Genomic DNA, 20,782 nt, shown 5'->3' with positions numbered 1-20,782 from the left:
ATAAAGCTGAGCACAAGAAGATGTGGCACTTTCCTGCACACGTTTATTAATCCAACGCAAAGTGGAGTGCACCCATAGCCTCAGACGTGGCGGTTCTCTTCATGGGCGCTAAGGAGTACAATTTTTTTGTAGTTCTATGTTTAGCTTTCTTGTGATGACCCCCTAAATGAGCCCCAGAGACCTTAAAGCTCTGCAAGAAAACTTTGTTCCTTTCTTTTTATTTTTCCCATGTTAATGATGTTAATAATCATTCAAATGTAGTCACATTTTCTATAGGGAATCTGCTGAATCGAAAAATGCTAAATTCAGTGAATGGCTAGAATCTTACAGACTTGTTTGTTTTGGAGACCTACTTGATATCTTTGCAAAGTTGGCTTTTGATACATCAAACATCTCTGTGATACCCAAGTTTCTTAGCGGCTCCTTCAGATCAGCTTCGGCTTCCACACTGAACCTGTAGCGATACAAAATGAATTTTCCATAGCCCATCTATAACGAAACCATCAATATATTTGGGAAAACATTGTTTAAAGGGTTATGGTCACTAAAGGGAAAATAGCCCTTCTGTCTAGCTTTATTGTAGATATAGTATAGATATATTCTAGATTAAGTGTAAAAAAAATGTTCCTTATATCATTCTTTTCCATTGCAAAAATCGAATCTCTTAGAAAAGAGATTCTCAGTAACATAAAAACTTTTTCATCATAGTTAATAAAGTCTTGCATGTTTTTGGTTTTTTTGTGCATTGACTAAAATGCATCTCCAGCTTGGCCATATTTCTTTATAGGTATCCGAGGGCCTGTGCCTAGGGTGAAAAAAATGCCAATACTGGATACTTGTTAAATCCGGTGGCAGGGGAGGGGGGTACCCCTCAATTCCATGAATGGCACAGACTGCCTTATGTATGCAATACTCCCAAGGGAAGGGGGCAGGTGGTGTTCTGTTGCATATAGGTGGCACCACACCTAAACAGAGTCCTGACCATTGGGGAATGCGAGAATACGTTTTTCCAAAAAATTGAGCCAGTTTAAGATTCTTACAAGATGAGAAAACATTTCAAGCATAACATCATGAAATCATAAATAAATAAAAAAAATCAAGCTGTGGCAAATATGTAAAAAAGCTGCCCTAGTTGCTGATTCAGATAAGATGTATTTAAAGTACCAATTAAAGTTCATACACTGATGGATAGGAAAGCTTAGCAAAACCATTGGATTTTAAAATTTAAACTTTTCCAATTCATGTAAGTTTTTATGCACAATTTTTAAAATACTGAAAACATGACTCATATCTCCAACATCCTACATGTATTTGCAATATGGCCTTTCTACTACCCTGAACAATGCTGCTCATACACTTACTTTGGCAAGATGAGCTGAACTCTCTTAGGACTCATAGTCATCCAGCTCTGCAGGGTTTTTGTACTAATGTGGGGAATGATGGCAGATAAAGGGGTGCTCTTCTCTGTGGGCAATGCCACTAGCATGCTGATGCTTCCTCCATGGTAAGGGAGTTCGATGACATTGTACCAAAGACCATTGGGTGTACTTGCAGAGCCTGGAAAAGGAAACACATGGTGGCTTTAATTACAGACCCAACCTCATGATCAACAGAAAAAAACTAAATAAAGAAAGACAATCCCAGCATCACTTCTCCCACTGTGATGTCTAATCTTTGCAGCTATAAACCCAATATTTCTCTGTGTTCCACAACTGATCAGATGCTTTTAATGCCTCTCAAAACCTGCTCTTTGCCCCAACTGCACCATACTGCTTCAGTTTTGGAATTTATCTTTTTGCATCATATGTTCCCATTAAATCTACAATACACAAAGCCATTAACATATAAAAGCCACAATGAAAGGAGAAAAGACACTTAGGGGCAGATTTATCAAAGTGTGAATTTAGAACTCGCTACAGAAAAACTCACTCACTTTCTATTCATTCCTATGGAATTTTTAAAAGCATATTTATCATATTTTTCAAAGGAGTTTTACGATTTATTAAAGGTCAAATAGTAAATTTGAATTTTCAAATTTTTTTTTTGTTGTCAGAATTCACGTATTCCAATTTTAATCCCCCTATTCGAATGTAAGATTTATCAAACCTCGACCATGGAAACAATCCTAATTCGAATATTCGCCACCTAAAACATGTACAAGTCAAGGTCCGTTGAGCCATTTGAAGATGTTAATAGCCTTCCTGGCGTTCAAGATTTTTTCTGAGGGAAAACTCTAATTGAATACGAATTGAATATGAATTTCATTTTTGGGTCGTTCCTATTCGATCAAATATTAGACAGTAACGTTTTTTTCTTAAATAACCTCCCATTTGAGTTGTGAGTATATTTGAATTTTTTTAGAGTAAAAAAAAAAAATCACATGAATTCAAAATTCTTTTGATAAATAACCCCCTTAGATGTTTTCCAGTCATTTTGGTAGAGATATATTGTAGATGAGTTTCAACCAACTGCTCAGTATATCAGTTATCAGATCTATCAAAAATGCTTGGAACCTTGGGTTTTCCCAGATTTTATCTTCCATTACTTGGAGCACTGAGCATAAAATGTAGTAATAGACATTTAAGCATAAAGAAACTCAATGTTTTTATTATTATTAATAATAAGTAATAAACATGGACTGAGGCTGGTTTAGTAAACATCAATAAGAAGTCATTATGGCTCATTTCTCATTTTTGTAGGGTAGGCACAATCTTCAACTTTGGCCCATCTTATCTCTTTACGGTGCAAGAGCAAGGCACTTGATTTCCATGGGCACTGGTCACTGTTGTGTTGGGCATTTAGCTGCACATTAGATATAAATTTGGTGCAATTGGTTAGATTTTCAACTTGTTTAAAAAAAAAAAAAAAGTTATTGGATTAAGAATAATTTACTGTGCAGAACTAGACCAAAGAGCTCAAGGGGGGCTCTAGGTTGTTATGGCCTAGAATATAAACCACATAAAATATGTGCCTGCTGATCATGAATATTAGGAATGATTTGGGAGTGTCAGTATAATCTCTAATTGGATTACTAAACAAACTATTATAATCTGTAGCACATGGCTGCTCTTACCACTTCTGAAGAGAGACAGCTGGGCTAACATTGGCACTTGACGGTCTTTTCCATCTAGTCCATGAAAGGTGCGTTTTTTTGTGTTTTCTGGATGGAAGCGAGATTTCCAGAGCCCCTTGAAATACAGAGCATTAACCAGCACCAGTCGTGTAACAGAGCTGTCCAATAGCTCTGGCGAAATCAGTCCTTCTATCATCCCTAAAAGGCAACCGGAAATAATGTCACTCAGCTTGTAAGTCTCCTTCTGTATATCTAGATATCAGTAACAGCTGGAGAGGTGCAAAGTTCCTAGCCTCTCTGTCATACACACGTTACATATTGTGACTATGCAATAGATTACAAACACACACACAATAATATTTATGTAAAAGTTGGCTCTACAAAACATTAACGCATCAGTTAATAGTGCTGCTCCAGCAGAATTCTGCATTGAATCAGTTTCTCAAAAGAGCAAACAGATTTTTTTATATTTAATTTTGAAATCTGACATGGGATTAGACATATTGTCAGTTTCCCAGCTGCCCCCAGCCATGTGACTTGTGCTCTGATAAACTTCAGTCACTCTTTACTGCTGTACTGCAAGTTGGAGTGATATCATCCCCCCCCCATTCAATGTAACCAGATCGCAGCTCCCTGACACAAGATAACAGCTCTCTGGTAGATATAAGAACAGCACAACGTGTCGCAGTGGGAACATAGTAAAAATCCAGTTCCCACTGCGACACATTCAGTTACATTGAGTAGGAGAAACAACAGCTTGCCAGAAAGCAGTTTCATCCTAAAGTGCTGGCTCTTTCTGAAAGCACATGACCAAGCAAAATGACCTCAGATGATTTTTCAGTAATCTTACATTTGGATAATGCAACCAAATGTTCCTTTTGAACTCAATGCACGTATATTCCTTTACTACCTGTAATATTTGTAATCCTCTTTTCTCTATAAGAACAAGTAAAAAAAAAAAAAACAGGGGTTGCATGAGTTGACCAAAGGGCTAACCTTTCACCAGTGCATGACACACCCCATCCTTATAAAACTAACCATTGTTAGTTCAAAGAAAGTCTGTACCCAGGGGTGCTGCTCCCATGACACAATGTGAGAATTTTGCCTCAGGCAGCAGCTCCCAGTGCCTTACCAGAGGCAGAAAAAAGGCGCTCCTGGCAGCTTTTAGGGCAGGACTCTACGGACAATTCCGCCGCGATCCGATGCGCAAAAATGCAGGCGTCACGTCGGATGCGACAGAAATAAGGTAAGTAATTCTATTGTTGGATCGTGTCACAGCATCGATGCGACGCAACACACCTGTCGGATGCAGACACTGCACGCTGCATCCGACAGTCGTGTTGCTTAAACAATGCAACATGATCCGTCAATGGTATTACTTTCCATTGCATCCGATGAGACGCCTGCGTTTTTGCACAGCTTGATAAACAAATTACACTATTGGAGTGCTGGGGTCAAACTTTGTGTAATTTGTTTATCAAGCCTCACCCACGTGCACCCAATAAAAAGGGATGAGCTGCAGTTTATTGTGTTTTATTTTATAGTATGGGGAGGTGGCTCTCTCCTTAATGCTTGCTCTCCCAACCCCCATTCAATGGTGTTTTTGGAAGAGATCATGCTAAATAAAGAGAAAAGCAGGTATGGTCTTTCTCCCCCCAAAAATAACACTTTTTTCACTAAGGTAGGACTGACGCATGGACACTGCCTTGACGGGGCGCGTCAGCTTATGCATATTTTGTACAAACTTTGTAACTAAAAGTGTCTTTTTTACTAGTTACAGTTCAGCTGTGCAAAAATAGGTTTCTCTTGGGGTTTTATATTGGAATGCTGGGGTCAAACTTTTTGTAATTTGTTTATCAAGCCTCACCCACGTGCACCCAATAAAAAGGGATGAGCTGCAGTTTATTGTGTTATATATATATATATATATATATATATATATATATATATATATATATATATATATATATATATATATATATATATATATATATATATATATATATATATATATATATATATATATATATATATATATACACACACATACACACACACATACACACAGTGGTTGCAAAGTACTTGCAGGGTCAATATCAATTATGTAGTTGATCAAAAAACAAACAATTCCAGGACCAGCACTTCCCCTCGTGATTCAGTGTTTTAATTTATACACACATATAGCCACTCCAACGTTTCAGTCCACTTTGGGACCTTTATCAAAGAAAAAGTTGATGGTGCAAAAAGAGAGATCTGTGTAACAACCAAACATAGCGAAAGAGAGAGGAACAATTGAACTGTATTTACTGCAAAATAAATAACCAGGGAGGAGGGGGTGCAGGCTATGACGGCAAAAATAAAGAAGAATGCCTAATACCCACTGCAGCCATTGAATTTCGAACATTCCTCTACTCATGATTAAGTTTGTGCTTGGGATGCTGGGAAGTAAAGAAAAATGTACGCTAGCAATACGTAAAAATAAATGGTGGAATGCCTTATCATTAAGGGAAGCAATATGGCAACTTGAATTCTATTAAGTGAGAAGCTGTTTCCTCGTGCTTAACCAGATATTACTTAAAGGGCACCTGTTGTTAAATATATTATCCCCAACCAAAGGTGCAGGCTAAAAGAGCCCACACTCCAGTTGGGGGTAACAGTGGTTTTTTTTTTTTTTTTAAAAATGCCCCCCACCAGCGCTAAGACACTTCCACCAGTGCAATAGGCCAGTTAGAGCACATGCGCAAATGCACTTCCAACGACATGCGCATAATGTGCAACTTGCAGCATTCACTCGTTATGTGCATGAGTGTGCTCAACATGGCTGTTTGCCCCGGGAGCTCCCTCCAGGTGCGGGTGGTCTATCACTGGTGGTGCCAATTTTTATTTAAAAAAAAAAAATAGTTACCCCCAACTGAAGTGCTGGCTCTATTAGCCCTTTAAGGAAAAATGGTTCCTCTCTATACTTGTAAGCATAGTGTCATTTTAATCTAAATGGACAAAGTAGCACATCCGGTATTCACGTATGCCTAATAAATGCTCACCTTTAGTCTGGTTTTTTACCCACTGGTTGATAATGGAAGCAGCTGTGTTCTTCTCCTGAAAGTCAACACTTCGGACATCACTGTGAAAGATATCTTTATTCTTGTAGACAAAGGAGCCCTCCATTTTGAATGCACTGCTGGCAAACACTCCATTTGCAGTCGTCACAATATCCTTATTCTTCTTTGCAACGATAGCCCTGTTAGTCTTCTTTAGGTTTTTGGCAACCTCTTAAAAAACACAGGGAACCAATTATAATCTTACTTAGCATTTTGAAGACAATACATACATGATCCAGGTGCAAGATCTGCTCTTTGCTGGTCATCCCTCTGCCATTGATACCAGTAGAGCCATGTGCTCTGTTCTTTCTGCTTACTGACACCAGAAACAGAATGTTTTGGTACCATGTGAATGTGTCACACAGCTTAATGTTACAGCTCAATTGTAGCTATGAAGGCTCTTGTTTTTAGCTTCTCTGTTCTTGCTTTTGGGTCTCTGCAAGGGCTTCAGCTGTTGATGATGGAACAGTATGAGGCATATTTATCAAGGGTCGAATTTCAAATTTATGTGAGTTTTCTTTAACTCACAAGAATTCGATTTTACTCTAAATTAGATTGGGGGGGTCATTTATTAAAAAAAATCGAATATGCCAAACTCGGACTAATTTTAACGATACGAAAACTCGAATTGAATTAGATTTGAATTGGACCAAATCTGATTCGAGTTTTTTCTCAGAAAAAAACTCAAATTTGAGGAAGGTTGCACGCACCTCCAAATTGGTCACTAGATCTCTCTCGTTGATTTATACAGGTTTTAGGTGGCGAACAGTCAAATTTGAATGATAAATTTCAAAAATCCAATTACATTTTTTTAAAAAAAAACTCGAATCGAGTTTAGATAATTCCCTAGTCAATTTTGTTTTGACCATAAAAAAAACCCTTAATAAATCTGCCCCTATGTGTCCAGGCCAAAGAGGAGGCATCACTTACTATGCCTCTGGCAAGCAAGAAATCTATCCTTGCAAAGTAGTTAGCATTGCTTTAAGACTCTGATGGCCCACACTAGTAATGTATTTATGCCTATAAGCTACTAAATAATGTAAACACTCTAAATCTATGTCTATATACACCAAGAGATACAGTTTTACTTGTTGTGGCAGTACAAGTAATAGGAGCTATTACTGACCATTAATTTTATACTGCATGACGGTCATCAATTGCTTTTTAGTCCTCCCATCTGCCCCGAGCTGCAGCATGCCCAATACTGATGAGATTCCATGTGGTGACATTACAATATTTTCATGCGGCCTGGTCCTGGCCACCTGGTTAAAGACCTGAATTCCAATGTCTGAGCCCAGTTCCTCCAGGGATAGTGGATCGAGTTCAGGTTGCACAGATGCCAGGAATGCCACAAGAAATGGAAAGATGACTAGTCTCCTCATGATCGTAGAACTGGATAGAAGTTGAGTAAGAATACTGGAAAAAAAAAAAAAAAAAGAGAGAAGAACACTACTATAGTTTATATAAATAAGCTGCTGTTAAACACCGGGGGGGTGGGGGCAGCCTTTAAGATGGACAGTGCAAAAAGACACATTTCTACACAGTATAAAACAGAGAAGCTCTGTAAAATATAATGGGTTTAAGTTTTAAGATGGCTATAGATGTAAAGCCCTGGCCCGCTCGCACCCCCTGCTCCCCCGGTAGTTCCGCCACTGTGTTTGGCCCTGCAAACATTGATACATTTCACTGTGACCGATGAAAATTTTTTAACCTGGCCGATCAACTTTCAGACACGTCAGACGAAAAATCGTTAGATGCACAATCGTTCGATTCCCACTAATCTCACGATAATTTGACGGATTGGCTGGATTGCACTAAAATCGGTCGTTCACCAAAGAAAAATCTTTGCGTCTATGGGGACCTTTACACAGGAATGTCAATGGGTGAAATGCCATTTATGGCTCCCAACAGAACCGCAAAATGGAGACCTGTCTCTTGAAATGTATTTCTAGGTGCTCTATCAACACACACAAACTTTAAATAGAACAAAACAACAGAGACAGCTTGTCAATAATACGCTGCAATGTTGTGTCCACTCCCACATGGTTTTTATAGCCGAAGGCTCGAGCATTCTTAAATCTGACCTCAGATGCATCCATTTGACAAAGATGGAAAGCAAAGAAACAAAATAAATAAATAAAATAGCAATAAAGTATCAGCATTCTCTAGTGCAGAGACAATAGTGGTATTTTTTGCACTTTGGCAGCCTCTATTGCTCATGGTACATGAAAAGCCAATACTAACAATACAATTTCATTTATTGTTGGATTCATTGATGGCGTGTGGCAAGGCCAGTGCAAATACATGCATCCCCTTCTGCCTAACTTCTGTTCTATTGCTCATGGCACACATATTATGCTCTGGGTGAAAACTGGCAATTTCCTTTTAAATGGCACAGAGACTGTAATGTAGCAACTCTTAAATTACAAAACAAGACTATTTGTCTCTCTACTGGAAATGTTGTTAGCTCATTATTTATGGCATAAGTGAATTAACATTAATTAATCGGTAACTTAAAGGTCATGCAGTCACCAATTAAAGCTGCTCTAAAAAGTCTAATAAAACTAGATAGATTGTACATTGGTTGATATTTAGTGAAAAATGTGTATATAGCAACACAGCCAACGAGGAAAGGGTAAAGTACTCAATACACTGATCATTGTGGAGGAATCCAATTAATTTGACACTTGGTTGAGCAAGGAACAAAATCACCTTTTAATTGGTGATACCATTATGGGGTACAAGGAAAAAAAGAGCAAAATTCTGGGGGACAGTAAAATAATAATTCAGTAAATCCTGGTGGGTATGGGAACACGCCAGTGGTAAGGTGATGTATTGTAATGTGTAAGAGGTCATTTAATTATTCCAGAGACATAACCAAACACACATTTTTATATATTCAGCTGCAAATACAGTAGATGCAAAAAAAAGCAAAGGGTCTTATACAGGAAGATGTGCAAACGCAAAGATAAGACATTTTTATTGTTACTCTGTTTACTCCAATGTTCCTTCTTGGGAAAACATCTGATTCACAGGTCATACGTATAAACAGTATAGCAAAATATGTTTATTTAGTTAATGTAAGCACTGTACTCCCTATATTAGTGGATTGTTGGGGAATCAGCTTTTGTCCATCCCCTTTCTGATGTTCCAATGTCTGCTAGCAAATCATACCAAATGCTTTCACTTGGGCCACTGTGGTTGGCAACCACCAAATATTATCTACAGTCTTTCATTCAGTCCTGCCAGTCTCTTGGGCTATTGCAACATGGAGAACGATATCTCAGTATTTGCCCAGTAACACAAGAGTGACGAGAAACATTGTTATAGCATTAACAAAAGTGTCTCAGCTGGAATTGACCCATCTATATTCATAGACTATAAGCAAAGATTAAATCTGCAAAGGCACCAGTTCACAGGGAAGGCATGATTTTTGTTGAGTATCCCATGACACCGGTCTTTTGACCGCATCAAAGTCCAGTTTACAAACAAAGTCAGTGTCTAACTTTCCATCTGGATCAGACTGGCTCAATTGGCCTAGCCTAACGTTGGCTCCAGAACTACGACACTCAACAGTAACCTGCAAAGGGAATACTGGAAAAAGAAGATCCGCAAAGAAGGCGTTCTACCATTGTTTACCTGTTCCACGTACTTTGCACCTAGAGTGCATTTCATCAAAGTCTGACTGTGGTGTTAGAGCTTGGGCTTGTGTTCCTAAAAGTATTAGCGACCATAAAAGTTATTCTATTGTGCCAACAGGTTCTGCTCTAAATGAGAGAAAGCAAATATTAAACCTCAAAAAGCTTCAGAACATCCCATTGTAAGTATTCCCATCAATGTATCTCATGATGTATTTCACCTAAAGCACTTTATCTACTTTTTTGAGTGCAACACTTGCCATCACAGCTATGTCATTTTACTATAGTTTACCCCAGGAAGATTTCTGTGGTCTCTAATTGTTCCAGAGTCACAAAATGATGTCCAATTAGCAACTCTGCAACAAAGTTTCAAAACTGAATGATCAATCAGAGCCATGTTTTTTTTAAGTAGGCACTGAAGGCACATGCCTAGGCAGCTTCAGGGTGCTTTTATTAAAAATACTCCCCAGCTTGCCAATGTTTATTGTACTGTACCTGCACCAGTTTTCTTTCATTGAACAAAAAAATGTGGGTGGTGTTCCCCTTTAAGTTTGCTCTTAGTATGCAAAATGTTATATAAATGGATTTACAATTCCTTTAAGGTAAATCAATGCAGGTTTTTGCAGATTGTATGGAATGTGCTGAACGGGCAAAGCAGAATGCAATGTGCCAAATGTAGCCATAGAGCTTGGAGAAGGATAAAAACGAGTCTGTTAGTTCCCCCTGATGCATTTTAATCAAGTCAGAATTAAGTCAGAAGCCACAGTAGTTGAGTGTGCCACAGGGTACTGCGGTTTCTGCTATTTTATATAATCACACCCTTTCCATTTATCAGAACCCCAGGAAAAACAGTGAATGTTGTCAGGAATGTGCTGTATTCTACAGCTTTCATATTATTTTTTGCTTCCTTTTCTTCAACTCGGCAGATGTAGACACTGATGTAAAGGGCTGGATGTAAAGGACACGGAGTTATAGGATTGAAGCCCAATAAATAATGTTTATTGCTGACAGCAACACAAAATGTTTATAGACCCTGGGAATACAACAGAAGTTTTCTGCCTACAAAAAAATCCCCTATTACTACTCTCAGACTGAAAAGTGCTGGACTGGATTCATTTAGCTTTAGAAACCTAACTGCTGGCTTTCTTACCAAGATAGAATACCTCATACTGTATTATTCCAGGGGGGCTCATATAAGTATATAATAAAAAAAATTGATTTTAAAGATACGAAGGGCATAAGTACTTTAGGACACTGATAGCACATTCTGCAGAAAAATCTACAAAGCAGGTCTTAAAAGTAAAGATTGTACAAGAGGTAGAAATATCACTTTCCATTTCAAATATGTCTCATCCAGAGCAATGTCTACCCCAACACGAAACGGTCATACATTTTCTGTGCTTTGGAACCTCACCCCCAGAACCTAGATCTCTAGTCGTTGAAAATTACCACCTACACATTAAAATTCTCAGTAACTACAGTCATATCAAAAAATTGGGGAAGCCCTCTTAATTCTTTGGAGTGTTTATCATTTGTTGAGCTTTCAAAGTAACAACTTCCTTTTAATATATAACATGCCTTATGGAAACAGTAGTATTTCAGCAGTGACATACATTTTTTGGGATTAACAGAAAATATGTAATATGCATCATAACAAAATTAGACAGGTGCATAAATTTGGACACTCCAACAGAGATATTACATCAATACTTAGTTGAGCCTCCTTTTGCAAATGTAACAGCCTCTAGACGCCTCCTATAGCCTTTGATGAGTGTCTGGACACTGGTATTGACGGTATTTTTGACCATTCGCTCATACAAAATCTCTCCAGTTCAGTTAAATTTGATGGCTGCCGAGCATGGACAGTCTGCTTCAAATCAGCCCATAGATTTCCGATAATATTCAAGTTGGGGGACTGTGACGGCCATTCCAGAATTTTGGACTTCTCCCTCTGCATAAATGCCTTTGTAGATTTCCAAGTGTGTTTAGGGTTATTGTCTTGTTGGAATATCCAACCCCTGCGTAACTTCAACTTTGTGACTGATGCTTGAACATTATCCTGAAGAATTTGTAGATGACTTTAACAAGGGCCCTTGTCCCTTGTTCAGAAAACACCACAGTACTCAGATGTTCCTTGGGAATAAAATACATACTATCTTTTTTGTTGAAAGTGGAGTAAATTATTATGCAGGCTGAAAGGGATTCCCAAACTTTTTCATATGACTGTATTACATCAGCAAATAACATCATTGTGTCCAACTTCTTACAATTAGTGGGCTACACATGAAAGAGGCCTTGTTCAGTCATTCAGGTTTATAAAATGGGTCTCCAGCTGACCAACTAACTTGTGCAAAAATATAAATTCCATGGAGGATGCTGCAACTTTGCAGAATGATTTGACTAAACTGGAAAACTGGGCATCAAACTGGAAAATGAAGGTCAATGTTCCTTAAAGTTCACCAACTAAAGGTGCAGGCCATTAGAGCCCACACTCCAGTTGGGGGAACAGTAGGTTTTTTTTTTAAATGCCTTGTCAGCGCTAGGCCCCCTGCACAAGAAGAGCTCCCAGTTCAATCGGCCATGTTGGGGCACACACGTGCATTATAATGCTCATTATGCTTATGCGCGTGATGTCAGAAGCGCGTTATGCGCTTGCACTCTGACCGACATGGCCGCTCGCACAGGGAGCTCTCTCTTGGTGCAAGTGCCCTAGAGCTAGTTAAAAAACGACAGTTACCCCCAATCTGAGTACGGGCTCTATTAGCCCACACCTTTGGTTGGGGATAATATATTGGCAATAGGTGCCCTTGAAAGGGATGCTTCACCTTTAAGATAACTTTTAGTGTGTTATAGAATGGCCAATTGTGAGCAACTTTTCAATTGGTCTTCATCATTTATTTTCTATAGTTTTTGAATTATTTGCCTTCTGCTTCTGACTCTTTCACTGACCCCATCTAAAAACTAGATGCTCTGTAAAACTACACATGTATTATTGTTATTGATAATTTGTAGTACTCATTTTTCTATTCAGACCCTCTCCTATTCATATTCCTGTCTCTTATTCAAATCAATGCATGGTTGCTAGGGTAATTTGGACCCTAGTTACCAGATTGCTGAAATTGCAAACTGGAAAGCTGCTGAATAAAAAATCTAAATAACTCAAAAAACACTAATAAAAACCAATTGCAAACTGTCTCAGAATATCATTCTTTACATCATACTAAAAGTTAACTCAGCCCCTTTAAGTCCTGAAATTTTTGTGGATAACTGACAATTTTCCACTAATGTTTAAAAAAATTATTTTCTTTTGAGGGGCACTGCCTCTTTTTAGATTTTTTGGGTTATGTCATGGCAATCAGACACTGAGGTACATCCCAAGGTTGAAAGTGGCATGAGAAAAGCTGTGCTGGGCTACAAACAAGATACATAGCACGTTTAGTTTAGGAATGCAGAGGAAAAGAGTGCTCAACATGCAAAGTGTGCTTACTAGAGAAGCTGCTTGCATTCCCAATAAAACCCCAGGCTGCTGGCAATGGAGCCCCCTCGGAATTTTGTCGTATCAGGAGGCAGCACCCTGAAAAAAAAACAAAAGTAGGGAACACTCGGGAGTGGGATGCACAGGAGCACATAGTTTACAATGCCTACTAAAACCATGACCTTCAAATGTCCTATTTTAGTAGAACAGTTCCAATTTCAGCAGCCAACAGATGTATGGGCTATCCAAGAGTGGTAGAAGGGATAAGGATGTGTCTTAGGTAAATTAGGGACATCACCAAAAAAAGCTACTTCTTCTATAGTCTGTAGCTATGGTATACTGTCATCTCTGGAAAACTCCTGTTCAGATGCAGGTATAGTCACAAGTTCAACCTACTATGTGGCACATGGACATGATGCACAGCACATTAATAGTGATGCTTTATTTCTGTAAGGAAATGCAGCTTCTGCCTGGAAAGCACTGAACTGGAATTACAGCCCCACTTTCTATTCCCAGTGTTACAGAGACGTGCCTGAAATCTGAATTAGCATTAGTGGAGAATTAGTAGAGACAAAACATACCGTTCTCTGTGGTTTCTCCGTAAGAGAAGAATGAAATTCTTGCTCAGACTCAATCCAAGTGCAAGTCTTAATGAAGAAATCAACCTCCAGACCATGCAAAAGGAATAACCACCAATATTTAAAAGATATCTGCTTATCCTTATATTTATTTTTGTGTTCTACAGGCATGAAAACCCATTATCCAGAATGATCAGGACCTGGGGTTTTCTGAATCTATCTAAAATAAATCATATAAACCCAATAGGCTTGTTTTGCCTTCAGTAAATAGTAATGATATCTTAGTTTGGATCAAGTACAAGGTACAGAGAAAATGGGAACCACTTTTAAAGATCTGAATTATTTAATTTTAATGGAGTCTATGGGAGACAGCCATCCCGAAATTCTGAACTTTCTGGATAACGGGTTTCCAGATAACGGATCCCATACCTGTACTATTATTTAACATAAGTTTGCTCTCTAGCTAATTTCCTTCAGATCAACTGACCTTGTTGAGAGCTTTAGGATGATGGTTGTCCTGTAGTGCTTCCCTTTGGTAGAAATGGAAAATGTATCTGGAGAAATGTCACCCAGTTACAAGCACCTTTTTGCAGGGGACAATTAGAAATAATCTCTGTAACAATAAAACCCTGTTCTTGATAACAAGGTCATTAGGGGACCATAACTAAATGTTGGTGGCAAAACTATCTTACTGGCTCTTTTTAACGTATAAATACAGTCTAATAGCCTTAAAGGAGTGGTTCACTTTTAACTTTTGGTTATATACTTTTATGTTATAAAATGGCTAATTCCAAGCAACCTTTCAATTGGTTTGAATTTCTTCTTTGTTATAGTTTTAGAATTACTAGCCTTAAGCTGGCCATAGATGCAAAGATCCGATCGTTCGAATCCTTAAACAATCGGACTTCCCCCATCTCCCGACCTACCACTAACCATTCAGATCAAAAATCAAGTAGTAAAAGAACAGATCAGCCCCTGACAGCAATCGTACGAAAGTTATGTCCAACAAAGCTGGTGACAGTCTCCCACTGAAAATCGTCAGATCAGCAATACACACAGAGATATTATCGGCAGCCGACAGAAATCTTTTAACCTGTCCGATCGTCCAAATGACTGATCTCCGCCGGACGAAAAATGTCTGGACGCTTTGCGTCTGTGGCCAGCTTTATTCTTATGACTCTTTCCAACTTTCCAATAGGGGTCACTGACTCCATCTAAAAAACAATATGCTAAGGCTAAAAATCTATTGTTATTGCTACTTTGTATTAATCCTCTTTCTATTCAGGCCCTCTCCTTCATATTCCTGTCTCTTATTCAAATCAAGACGTGGTTGCTAGGCTAATTTGGACCCTAGCAACCACATTGCTGAGGAGAGCTGCCAGGTAAAAAGCTAAATAACTCAAAAACCACAATTAATAAAAAAAAATTAAAACAACTGCAAATTATTTATTAACATGTATTTATATAGTGCCAACATATTGCGTAGCACTTTATTGTCTTATAATATCACTCTGTACATCATACTAAATGGGGAATTTAGGAAGGTGAGTTTTATTTTACACCATGGGAACCCCAGATTTGCACCTGTTATTTTGATTCAGGCTGTTTTTTACTTTGCGATGCCTGATGATATGTGGAGAATTATTCCTCCGTTTTTTTAAACCACATAATAAATCTGCTCATAAAAGTTACAGACGAACAATAGTGATGTGTGGGCCGGCTCAATACCCGCGGGATGAGTCGGGTTGGGCTGACCTCACACCCCCCTGTGTGTGTAGCTGGCGGGTCTGGCTCAAGCTCTTCCTCCTGCTCTCCCCGCCCGCCACCTTCAACTGCCAGCTTTATAGGCACGCTCCCTGCTCGCCCCGCCCCTTTTGTGATGTCATCGAAGGGGCAGGGTATAGCAGGTCTATAAAGGGAAGGCGGGAGGGTCGGGAAAAACCCATCACTAATGAATAACCCCTTTCATGCATGGTGTTCCACATAACTTAAGGACCCCAGGTAGCAAGCATTCCAGATAAAGTACCAGTAACATCATTATTGTCCTCTGGGGTCCTGGTATAAAATTGCAAAACTAGCAGTGGGTTCATGATTCTGCTGTGTTAGTTCAGGTGAAGCAACCAGATAAGCACAGTACATTTATTACAACATGGCAGGTGAGTCTGGCCTGCTCCACACTTGCTTTCAGCTAAAACAGGAAGAGGAACATGAATCATTACACATTGGCAAAACAGCAGGAATGCCCTTAACCAAAATGCCCGCAGGTTACTAGACTTTCCCCTAGGAATTACATCCATTGATTGTAGATACAGATCTGAAATGTGTAGATGTTATGTTGTGTATCTAGAGCTGTGCACCAGTGTCATGTAAATGCTAAAGGATTATGTGTGTGCACTTAGGTGTTAGTGGTTCTTAACCATTAAATAAAGAGTTAATTATACAGCAGAAGAATTCAAATTCAATAACAGGTTTCTACCTATAACACATGGTTGGTAGTAGAACTATGGAACACACATGCTTCAAGCTTTATGGCACATCTTACACATATAACCTCTACCCTCAGTCTATGCACTTGGCTGGCAGATGACTTACTGTGGTATCAACCTAACTCATTGTGAGCTCACCATCTTGTATTCTAGACTACCTAAATGTAGGAACCCTCACACTAGCTAGTTCTTCATAAGCAAATCCCATGCTACTACCTGAGCTCCTTCTGAGGTCTCCAGCATCAGTATCCCACCCTAGGCTTCATAGTCCCTCCTCATTGAGGGGTTCTAACAAGGTATGATTATGATTTATACACCAGGGGAGGTACATCTAATAAAACAGGTAGGTCATGCAGGTATCTATTACATAAACATTAGCACTACCGTCCTACGGGTCCAGCAGATTTGTGCACAATTCAGCAACCAATTTAGTGGGCTAAATCAGGCTGATCTGGTCATATGACACTGGGCAAATTATCAAAATCTAATATTAACTATCCAATAGGGGCAGGAATACCAGACCACTTGAAAATTCATGGATAATGCATGTTAAAGAGCTACACTGATTACCCAGAATGTACAGGTGATCTAGTAACCCCCAGATTACCTATTGTGTTTTATTATCTTACTTCTGTCCCATTTTACTACACGACTTCTCTCATTCACTCCCCTTCCCTCTGAGTTAGTGGCAAGTACAAAGCATGGGGCAGGTGGCTTGGCAACATTGTGATAGGTCTGAGCTGGGAAAGTAAACAGAAGTCTCACTGGGCTGAACATCATTCACTGGTAACTTTTCTTTCCTTGGAGATGCAGTACAATGCACAATAATGAGACAGCAGAATCCATATAAAACACTGACAGGAGCTGGAAGCATGTTATACTTTGGGAGCCGGAAGAGCCGGCATTTCAAGACATTCACAAAAGAATCTGTTGGCTTCTCTGGCCAATGTAGCGATTAAAAGACTTCCTAGGTTAATTAAACCATTCCTAGGAAATAAGCTGTTCAAAACAAAGAAAGAAATAAACGTCAATAAAAGTCATATGCAATCCATAGTGAAGGTCAGATCTCCCTCTCTCATCCCTCTGATGGTAGCAGAACAGTGGCAGTCAGGGCCGCCATTAGAAATGACAGGGCAACAAAATTTCCGGGGCCCCCTGGGCCCCGCCCACACTACGACCCAAGCCCCACCCCAGATCCCACCCACTCCACCCAAGCCACACTCCATCCCACCCAAAGACCACACAGACATCAGCGCTAAAAAAGTAACCCCCCACACACAAGTTATATGAAGTTATTGATGGTCAGGGCCCCCTTATAAGTTAAAAAAAAAAAAAACACATTGGTGCCACGGCTCCCCTTACAAGTTAAAAAAAAATTGGGGCCTCAAAAAAATTATAAAAAAAAAAAAAAAAAAACATCGGCGCCAGGGCTCCCCTTACAAGTAAAAAAAATTGGGGCCCCAAAAAATATTTTTTTTTTAAAAAAAACATTGGTGGCAGGGCCCCCCTTACAAGTTAAAAAAAATTGGGGACCCAAAAATTTTTTTTTTAAAACAAAAACATTGGTGGCAGGGGACTATAGAATATTAAAATAATACATTGGTGCCAGGGGATTAAAAAAAACAAAAAACCCACACCATTTCAGGCGATAATGCCAGCAAAACTGAAGGGTAGCTGCCTGCTTGGCCCTGCAGACATAGATAGATTGCACTGGGACCAATAAAGATTTTTTAACCTGGCCGATCAATTTTCCGACAGATGTCGGCCGAAAACTCGTAAGATGTACGATCGTTCGAATCCCACTAACCGCACGATAATTGCAAAGGATTGGTCGGACTTCGCTAAAATCATTCGGCAAGAAAAATCTTTGCGTCTATGGGGAGCTGGACTGTACACATTTACACCATGTAATGAAGCTATTCAACTGACCAAACTGCACAGAAAACAACTTTCTTTATTTCCCACACACAGATAGAGATCAGCAGCTTGTACATTTTGCATATTTGGCTCATGATCCCTCAGACTGATCATGTCAAAAACACACACACATAGTGATGCTTGGTCAAATACATGGCTAAAGAGACAGCTAAAGAGACAGCTGGCAGGCCATATTGCTCTGTATTTGTGGTCATCTTCACTCACTCAGCATGACATTTTCAGCATCTTGATAAATATAAGGTTCTGATGGCACAGAATCACACACAGAGTATATATAGCCCCACAAATGCATCTCACAGCAATAAACAGGCCATAATTCTGCCCGCATATCGTCTATATGCATGTACCCAAAAAGATAGGTTTCTGACTCCTACAAAATGAAATGCGTTCCACATACACTAACATACAATATTTAGTATGCTATACTAAATAAGTGGGTTGAATTATCTATACCTATATCTATATATCAAATAACCAAGGAGGGACACAAGAGCAATATAAATAGCCCCAGTCCAGGAAGTCCAGTCCCTAAGCATTCCAAGCATTTATAAATGGAGAGAGTGCAGAGACGTGCAACTGGGGTAAGGGATGGAAAATTTAAATTATTGTGTCAATGTTGGGGTTATTTTCACTGGAAAAAAAACTTGCAAGGGAACGTGATTACACTTTATAAGTTCATTAGAGGACATTATAGACAAATAGCAGGGGACCTTTTTACCCATAAAGTGGATCACTGTACCAGAGGCCACCCCTTCAGACTAGAAGAAAAGAACTTTCATTTGAAGCAACGTAGGGGGTTCTTCACAGTCAGGACAGTGAGGTTGTGGAATGCACTGCCGGGTGATGTTGTGATGGCTGATTCAGTTAATGCCTTTAAGAGAAGCGTGTATGATTTCTTGGACAAGTATATTATCCAAGGCTAAAGTGATACTTAACTCTACAATTAGAAAAAAGAGTCTGTTCCCCATCCGACACTTTTTTCAGTTCAGTTGGTTTCAGATAGGCCACCAGAAATAAAGACTTTTCCCATTTACGTTATGTTTTCTATGTGTGAAAGTTTTTCTAATATTGAAGTGTAAAGTGAAATTTTTCACTTTCTAAAGCAGCTCTGGAAGGGGGCAGCCAACCCTGTAAACTGTTCTAAATTGATACATTTAATTATATTTCTTGTTGTTGTCCCTGCTGAGCAACTGTTTCATTACAGGCAGCTGTTAGAATTGATACAATAGTTGCTAATACTCCAGAGATGCTGCTGAGAAATGGATCAACTAAGGGGCACATTTACTAAAGGTCGAATTTCAAAGTGGTAAAACTTCGTAATTCAATCATCGAAATTCGATAGTCAAAGTTTTTTTTTTATTAAAGGTAGCAATTTTCGATCAAATTCAAATCGTGTGATCGGACATGGAGATTTGAATGTTTTTATCAATCGAACGATTTTCCAAAAAAAAACAAAACTTTGACTTCTAAAAACTTAGCCAAATACTGGCTATAGGTTCTAGGAGGTCCCCTTTGGCTAATATAACAATTCGGCAGATTTAAGGTGGCGAAGTGTCGAACTCAAAGTTTTTTAAAGAGACAGTACTTTGGTTTTCGAATGGTCGAATATTCGAAGTTTTTTAAATTCAAATCGAATTTTGGCCTATTCGATGGTCGATGTACCCAAAAATTACTTCGAAAATTCACTTTGAATTCACTTCGACCCTTAGTAAATGGGCCCCTCAATGTTGCAAAATTATAACAGTTCAGAATCTGCACCTGAATTACTGAGCTGCCAGACTTGGAAAAACTGTAAAAAATAAAAAATGGAAAGTAATTGAAAAAAGTCTATTTCTGAAGAACAATCTGAAAACAACTCAACTGAAAAAGTGTTTGGAAGGTGAACAGCCCATTTAATATAGATATTGGTATGTGATTGTGATGTACAGCGTATGCCCTGGGTTACATTTGGAGGGGTTGAGGGACTTTGGTCTTTTTTGACCCAACTTAACTATGTAACTATATAGATAAAGAAATAAGTTACAGCAATGGATCATTTTTTGACTCTTGAAAGTTTAAATATTGCCCTGTTTTATGCAACCAGAGGCCTGGCTCTTTGCACTGCTACAATGAAGTGCATTGTTCTGAATCCAGCACTGTTAATGTTTTTGGTGGTGCTGCATTATTAGATGAATAAGCTAAGGAGCACTGATGGCCAATGGACACCCGAGAGCCCTGTAATTACAGCCTGACTAATGCCTATGGTAGATGTTAAGAAAAGTGCTGCCTTGTGACAGACAGCATTGATTTTAAAGCACAATGCTGCGCCTGAAACTGTAAAAATGAAATTAAGTGAAATAGATGTTTACATACAGTACCACACAGAAGTTTACTGATTGAATTAAAGAATATTGGCTTGGAACATACTAATTGTACTTGAATACAAAACTGACTAAAATAATGTTTTTGAGACCATCAGTTGAGAAGGAATTTGGGTTATTGTAGATAACAGACTGT

The 20,782-nt window shown here is 38.9% G+C and overlaps 1 protein-coding gene across 7 annotated transcripts in view; it reads right to left on the bottom strand.

Annotated features, from left to right (window-relative positions):
• The window catches only part of serpine2.S (serpin peptidase inhibitor, clade E (nexin, plasminogen activator inhibitor type 1), member 2 S homeolog), a 36,377-nt gene that overhangs the window by 11,384 nt on the left and 4,211 nt on the right, over positions 1 to 20,782 (bottom strand). For 5 of the 7 annotated variants that reach the window (NM_001093634.1, XM_018264478.2, XM_041564025.1 and 2 more), the window contains 5 exon segments: positions 354 to 454; positions 1,362 to 1,557; positions 3,074 to 3,271; positions 6,115 to 6,342; positions 7,298 to 7,587. In NM_001093634.1, the coding sequence (NP_001087103.1) occupies positions 354 to 454; positions 1,362 to 1,557; positions 3,074 to 3,271; positions 6,115 to 6,342; positions 7,298 to 7,553 (979 nt within the window). In that variant the 5' untranslated portion in view covers positions 7,554 to 7,587. 7 annotated transcript variants of the gene reach the window in all.

Source organism: Xenopus laevis, chromosome 5S (assembly GCF_017654675.1).
Source record: "Xenopus laevis strain J_2021 chromosome 5S, Xenopus_laevis_v10.1, whole genome shotgun sequence".
In the NCBI taxonomy this organism is placed as follows: domain Eukaryota; kingdom Metazoa; phylum Chordata; class Amphibia; order Anura; family Pipidae; genus Xenopus; species Xenopus laevis.
The sequence above is the reverse complement of the archived record's forward strand: the minus strand, read 5'-3'. Positions and strand labels throughout refer to the sequence as shown.